This window comes from Staurois parvus, unplaced genomic scaffold, assembly GCF_062004578.1.
Source record: "Staurois parvus isolate SC_StPar_1 unplaced genomic scaffold, SC_StPar_1.0 ptg000070l, whole genome shotgun sequence".
In the NCBI taxonomy this organism is placed as follows: domain Eukaryota; kingdom Metazoa; phylum Chordata; class Amphibia; order Anura; family Ranidae; genus Staurois; species Staurois parvus.
This window is the reverse complement of record NW_028317866.1, coordinates 1,840,001-1,847,865: the sequence shown is the minus strand read 5'-3', so window position 1 is coordinate 1,847,865 and position 7,865 is coordinate 1,840,001. Positions and strand designations below refer to the sequence as shown.

At 43.1% G+C, this 7,865-nt stretch overlaps 1 protein-coding gene across 2 annotated transcripts in view; it reads right to left on the bottom strand.

Moving 5' to 3' along the window:
* Positions 1–1,234: 1,234 nt before the first annotated feature.
* PUS10 (pseudouridine synthase 10) overlaps positions 1,235–7,865 on the bottom strand; it is a 105,908-nt gene continuing 99,277 nt past the window's right edge. For both annotated transcript variants that reach the window (XM_089669205.1, XM_089669206.1), the window contains one exon: positions 1,235–1,619. In XM_089669205.1, the coding sequence (XP_089525331.1) occupies positions 1,581–1,619 (39 nt within the window). In that variant the 3' untranslated portion in view covers positions 1,235–1,580. The remainder of the gene's footprint in view (positions 1,620–7,865) is intronic.

Below are 7,865 nucleotides of genomic sequence, written 5' to 3'. Positions count from 1 at the left end.
AGCAGCCCCTGAACTCACCCTAATGTTTTCCTATGTGTCCATGTACATATAGTCATTTACAGGCAGTTGAGTTTACAGTCGTTTTTTTTTTAACGCACCAAACTTGCGTTCAGGAGTAGATTTTATCAGCATTTTAAACGCCAAACGCGTGTGAATGCGGCTAACCGCATTTATAAGCATTTGGAATTTTTTTTCAACTCTTTCATTTCCAGATGCTATCCAGAGCCTTTTTTCATCATGAAAAATGCATGCAAAGTGTTTTCTCGGTACTCAAATGGACCTGGTACACCATACTTTGAGGTTTTGCATGAAAGAAAATATGTTAGACACTGCTGCAATAATTTCTGCACAGAAATGAGCTGGAACACATCCAAACACCACACACACACAAAAAAAAAAAAAAAAAAAGACAGGTCATCTCAACAAATACTGCTCTCTCTGCTTCTGCTCTATTTCTCTCAAAATTTCTGAATTAGTTAATTTTTTACTATTTCTCAGTGCATTCTGGGCATTTTGGAAGGTCTCCTGAGATTATCTTTAAAAAACGCTTCTAAACGCAAACGCTTATAAACGCGGTATGCAAACACATCTAAACAGACATTTTTTTAACCTACATTTTCCAGAAGATTCCATCGTTCAGAAGTGTCCCGTGCAGGGGCGGACTGACCATTTGGAAACTCGGGCACTGCCCAAGGGCCCGGGGTCAGTAGGGGACCCCATGAGATGCCCCTGGTACCTTTTTCATAGGCTTTTTTGAGTTTGGGCAAGGACACAGGGGCCCCATGATCCCCTATTGCCCGGGGGCCCCATGAGTTGTCAGTCCGCCCCTGGTCCCGTGTACATGGAGCCTTACAGACAGCAATAAAAATCTGACAGACTCTAACCCTTCTCGCTCAACTGATAATAAAAAAAAATGGCTGAGGTTGAAATTGCAGTTACAGAGCTTTAGCTAACTTTTTAATCACAAAACAGCATATTTAAATACTACATCCCTGTGGTGGACTCTGCTTCTCCAAAGAGAGTTCACTTTTTAAATAAGAGAGGTTTATATGCTGAGAGAACAAAACCTCTTTACATAGAAACAAGGAGAGAGTCATATACATACATAGAGCAGATTGCCCACAATGTGGTCTCAACCTGTTCAAGTAGCATTAAGCATTTTCAGTAACATCAACCATGAGTGTTGTTATTGGCACTGAAGGTATAAAAAAACCAGATACCTGAAAACAGACGATGAGAGTTTAAAAAGTTTCACTTGGATTTAATTCTGCAAGGAATCTACAGTACGTGGAGCATTTCAGAAAAAGAAAACAGCAGGGGCTTTACAACATACAGCCATAGATAATGTTATCTGAAATTATAGCAAAAATGTGACTATGACACTGGATTTTCCACTGCAGTAAAAGTGTTTTTCCTTGTTCATGATTATCAGAGGCTAAAAAGATAAAATTACTAGTAAAACGGCATCAATGTGAAAATAAAAAGCAGATCAACATGATCCAAATAATGTTGCAGTGTCCAAAGTATGCCCGTGCACATAGAATTTGGTCTTGAAGGCAATCTTCCATCAAACCTAGTATTCAATCGTCCAAAGAAGGAGGCCAGTCCACGTCCACAGACTGAAGAAAGAATCCAAGAGAAAATACAATTAGGAGAGGCTGCCACATGCTATTTGGTATAACACACTACTGACTGATAGCTACTTCTCACTACTAGCAATTTTTGTAGTATGACTAAGCAACTAAAAATTACGTGTGTGCTTAAGCTACTGCTAAACAATTGACCTTTGGTAGCTTAAAGTGTTACTAAACCCCGGACCCTGCATTCACTATATCTGGTCTCCCACAGTACACACAACATGGAAATGCAATTACTTTAGTAAATATAAACTGCTAAATACCTTTTCTCACCAGCAGTTAGAGCAGTTTTGTGACTTCTATCACTGTCCAACCGAGCACATGTTAAAGCTTGTAGGAGGAGTTTTAATTCTGCTCTAGGAAGATGCAGAACCCCTGACCTCTGTCTGGACAGTGCTGCTTGGCCCTGTGCTTATCACATGCACTCTCCCAAGAAATAAAAAACTCTAGCAATACACACCAAACTGATCATGTGCAGAGTGACTGCACATGATATGTCTTATCAGGAGATAAGAGAGGGACACTGGAAAAAGGGGAGGATCAGAGAAGTCAGGATCAAACAGCCTTTTTACACAATGCAAAGGATTAACCCCTCAGGTTCCACAGTGAGTATAACAAGCATGCTTTACTGCATATACAGATTGATTTTACTGTTGTGGGTTGAATAGCACTTTAAGCCAGTCATAGATGGATTGAAATCTGGCCTGTTCAGCAAGAATCGTCAGAATTTCGATCCATGCATGGGCTAGCTGGTTGATCTCTCGTTCAATTTGTGTACAACCGGTCTGTCTGTTTTTTTCTCAAACAATCAGTGCCACCAGTTATAGCCAGCAACATTAATCACTGTATTCAGCAGGCGGGAGGGGGGGGGCGGGCTTTCCGCAGGCAGAATCCAATAGCTCAGTGGGAGTGATTCTCCTATCCACATCAAATATGTGGATGCAGAATCGATTTTTTTTTGTTCAAATCAGCCGGTAAATCCTGTTTTCAATACTACAGCTCAGTTCCACATAGGCTGTTATGTGAACTATCAGCTCCTGCACACTTTGCCAAACAATCTGTGCATCAAAAGGTAAGGTACAAAAAGATTGATCAGCAGAGGAAAGAACTGAGTATATATTCAGGGAGAACAGTGCCCACTAACAGCGCTGCAATCTCCGGCAATCTCCTGGAGGGAGAGGGCAGGTGCAGGGCGTGTGTTAAAGCAGAGTTCCACTCACCCTGTCAAAAAATATAAGTCAGCGGCTACAAAAACTGACTTTTAAAAAACAGCCACTTACTTGTCCCTCTGCGTGTGTCCCCCGCAGCCCATTTCACTGGCCGTCCTGTATTCCAGGAGGCTGGCATCTTCAGTGTGGGCACCCGGCTGTGACAGCTTGGGGCTTCACAGCCGGGTACCCACTGCGCAGGCGCGAGTAGCGCTGCACTTCATGAATGGTCCTGTAGTTTTCTGGGACCTGTCACGTGTCCCAAAAGACTACAGGGAGGGAGTGAGGGAGGACACCTTCCGCTTCCAGTCACCTAGGCGATCAGACCGGAAGAGGGAACGGGTACCTGTCAAATTCAGGTACCCGCTCCCCCTCCCCCCCAAAGGTGCTAATCCTTACTGGGGAGCAGTCCTTAAAGTGGAACTTCCCCTTTTGGGTGGAGCTCCACTTTTACGAGGCCAGCTGGTGAACTTCTTCCTAACAGTTTTCGTGTCCTAAGGAATGGATAGCAGAAAGTCATGGAGGAATTTTTTATGAACACTGAAGGCTGAGGTAAAGCCTGCTCTAGAATATAGGGAAAACCTTTTCTTTTCTGCAACAGACATACATTAATGGTATACGGGTACACAGGGAAGCTGGAATTTACAAAGGAAAAAAAAAAGGGTTAACTTAGCCTTTAACAAAGAAAAAGCTTGCCTTGTATGATCCAAATTAACCTTCTCCTTTTCATTTCTTTCATCAAACAATCTTAGGGACCCTGATGTCAGACCATTAATTTTTGTTTTCTTGCATATTTTACAAAAGGAAGGCTAAATGTGATAACCAGTTGGAGATCACTGTCATTTCCAGATGCTTTCATTTTACAGTTTTGCCTGCCTTGGGTTTATCAAATTTTAATGCCAGGCTCTGATGTGCCCAAACTACCATGTTAGTCTTTTCATGGCCATAACATACACACCACTATCTACCTGCCTAGTAATGTCAGAACAAACGACACATATTACAGTACTGGGCACAGTTAAGCATTGTGTGTCTGTGCTGTCATGCTGATTGACAGAACATATTGTAATCAGCAAAAGCAGGCAGTCCCATTGATGGCAGCTGCCCCCAACATGACAACCATGTGGGTGCGGAAGCATGGCCTCAAACACAGACAGTGTGAGTTTAGGAACATGCACCCGCACTCACATGAATGTCATATTGGGAGCAGCGCCCGTGTCCATGCAGCCGCATATCAATTGATATATTAATGGGATCTGCAGGTAAACACGGTCCTTGCATGGGGGTACACCTCGTGTGAACGCCTAACAGTTAAAGGCGTATGGACACTACAGAATAGTTCTTTCTCAGAAAGAATTTAAAGCTGAACTCTAGGATTAATAAATATTGTCTAAATACAACAGGCATGTGCATTTGTACTTAAATCTTAGTGTGCTTTGTGCATTTATTCCAGATCTGTGCAGTAATCCAGTGTAGAACTTTGCCTCTGTGCAGGAGCTTCCTGTAAAAAAGACTGGTCACTGCTGCTCTCTCTCCTTCTGTAGGGTGACTGGTCTAGTCTCCACCCCTTCTATACAGGCAGCCTATAGTGGGTGGTGTACAGCACAGTGATGATGTCAGCACTACTTTTACAGGGTAATGTCTGGGCTTGCAAAGGCATTTGGCACACACAAAGCGGATTTATATCCTTGGTGGCTATTGAGGAATATATTAAAAATGAAGGTTTTTGAGTCTGGAGTTCAGTTTTAAAGTGTTTGTAAAATTTACCTATGTCTGGAATATGCAGTTCAGTTTTGGGCACCAATTCACAAAAAGAACATTGGGGAACTGGAGAAAGTACAGAGAAGGGCAACCAACTTGATAAGAGGCATGGAGGAGATCAGCTATGAGGAAAGATTAGAGGAACTGAATTTATTCTCTCTTGAGAAGAGGAGATTAAGGGGGGATATGATCAACATGTATAAATACATCAGTGGTTCATATAGTGAACTCGGTGTAGAGCTATTCACCCTGAGGTCATCACAGAGGACAAGGGGGAGCTCTTTACATCTGGAGGAAAAGAAATGTAATCTCCAAACACGGAAAGGTTTCTTCACAGTAAGAGCTGTAACAATGTGGAATAGACTCCCTCAAGAGTTGGTTCTGGCCAGCTCAGTGGATTGCTTCAAAAAAGGCCTGGATTCTTTCTTGGATACACAGAATATAACTGGATACTAACATTTATAGGTAAAGATGATCCAGGGAATATCCGATAGCCTCTCGGGGGAATCAGGAAGGATTTTTTTCCCAGCAGGAGCATATTGGATCATGCTTTGCTGGGGTTTTTTTTTAAACCTTCCTCTGGATCAACTGTGGGTGTAGGATTAGAACTTTTTTTATTTTCTATGGTTGAACTGGATGGGCTATTGTCTTTCTTCAGCCAGACTAACTATGTAACTATGCTAAAACCAGATGAAGGTACTATAGGATGTGGGCACTGGAGCTTTTTCAATCCTTTATCTGCTTGAGAAAATCTGAAAAGCTTTTTATGGTGACCTGCATGTCTACTTTTTACTTTTCATGGGTGTTAGTTGTGTGTGACGGGAATGATCCATTATATAGAACTGCCAGTTGTCAGAACCAGATCTAGTCAGCAATACTTATTACCATTAGCCCTCAATCAAGTTGTTCTGTACAACAAAACAGATATGTACCCACTGAAAAACCAATAACTTGATTCTAAAGGTTTTATTTTTTTCTTAAAATAACAAACCTGTTATACTTACCGGCTATGTGCAATGGTTTTGCACAGAACAGCTCTGATCCTCTTTTTTTTGGGTCTCCAGTCAGCAGTTCTTGCTCCTCCCCCCTGCCCAGTGCCCCAATAGAAAACCTCCTGCTGTGGGGGCACTCAAGCGGGCTCAGTTCCGAGCTGCGCTCCTGTGAATGGACATTGTCCATTCACACACAGAGTGCAGCCCAGCCTCACCCCCTACTCTCTTATTGGTTCACTGGCTGTGATTGATAGCAGGAGCCAATGGCTCCTGCTGCTGTGTGAGCCAATGAGGAGAGAAATACCCGACAGAGCCGCTGCTCTCATGCACATTGCTGGATTGAGATGGGGCTCAGGTAAGTATAAGGAGGGCTGGGGGGGGGGGGTAGCTGCACCCAGAAGGTTTTTTTACCTTCATGCATTAAAATACAAAACTTTCTACAACCACTTTAGGAGCATTTTTGAAAGCAAAAGTTTTAGTCTGTTCCAATGCCTTGCACAATTCAGACTGAGAGCAGTGGGGAGAGGTGGTCATCAGTGAGTGCCATTCCCAGCACACTCCCTTATCTGTGGGGGCACCAGGAATTGCAGAATCTTTCCCACTTTACTGTGTTGCCAATACCACAACCCACAGTAATGATTACCCAAATCAGGACATTGCTTCATGCTGAACTCCAGCCTTGCACAACTGTACAGGCTGCCCTCCTGTTTGGAACTTGCTTACTCTGATTTCACTGCAAACCGTGACAGTTTATGGTGTGTGCTAGAAGCTACAGCTTGCTTCATTTCCATGCAGGTGGTCATCCAGCATCATTTAGCCCTTTCCTCCCTAGCCTGACTGCCCCTGATCTACCACTTTCATTCATTAAATTTTAGTTCCCAGCATCACATGTGAGCAACGCAGTCTGCCCACTATTCCAAACCGGGATTTTGAAATTTGCTTAACTCCTGTCAAAAAACAGCCCACTGCTTGCATCAAAGCTGAGGGCTCTTATGAGCAGTGCTGATGCAGAGTGCTGTGATGTTTTCATGAAGCCTTATGCAACATCCTAGTGGCCAATTCCCACCAGCCATGATCTGTGTGCATTGCATAGGGAAGCACAGAGACTCAGTGATGATGTCACGGTCTAAAATAAGATACATAATACAAATGTAAAGGTTCCATTTAAAAACTTTATTCGCACGTTCATGAGGGTGGAAAGTCAAAATGTATGCAGATTAAACCTCAACTTTAATGTACTGAAATGTTTGCAAAACAAATTTATAAAAGGTAAGCCACAATGATATTTTGCATTGACTTCTACTTTATTGAATTAACAGTGTTTGACTTCTCAGCAGCGCTTAAAGCTCTGGCTTAACAGCAGTTTGTATAGCGCCAACCATAGTAACAACCAAACAGCATCAGGGACAGGCTTGCACAGCACATGACAGGTGCCATTTAATCTCTCTGTGACTTCTACTTCCTCTTTTTCACACCTGTAGATCCTTCCTCACCTTACACTATGTATAACAACAGCAACAGCAGGAAACCCACACAGCAGCAGCAACAACTTCATCAAACTTTGTATACCTCTTCTTACTTACAGTCTACACTTCTACAGAGGATCAATGGAATGCTGCCTGTGTTCCCATCTGGGGAAAATATAAAGTGTTTGTCTAGGCATTAAAAGTGGCATTAAACAAAAATGTAATATATTGCAGTTTCCCAATCCTCTGTTGTTTTAGCTGCATGAAACTTTCTTTTCTTTATTATACCTGGCGATCTAGCCAGTAACACACTTCCTGGCCTTAGCAGGCCGTACATGGGTCATTCAATGCACTGGCTGAACAAAAAAACAACTGATCCATTTCCCTCATCTACACATTCGAGGTGGAAGAGGGAATCCTTCCACTGTGTCATTGTTTTCTGACAACGGGGAGACCAAACCACCATCAGAATACACAGATCAGTGTTGCGGTCTATAGCCTGCAGTGCTGATTGGGAGGGAAAAAAACCTGCAGAGCTGTTGAACAGAAGTTGATCAGTAGATCAACTTCTGTTCAATTACAGTGGCAATACATGTATCGAGCAGGGACCGTCAAATTTCCATCCATATAGGGCCAGCTTTAGAGTGTCGGAATTGAATTCTGGATGAAGTAGTAAAGCAGACACCTTAGCACAGCAGCATTGTCAGCCTGAGGAAAGGATAGTGTTAACACCGGCCCAGGGGCGGACTGACCATTTGGAAACTCGGGCGCTGCCCGAGGTCAGTAGGGGGCCCCATCAGA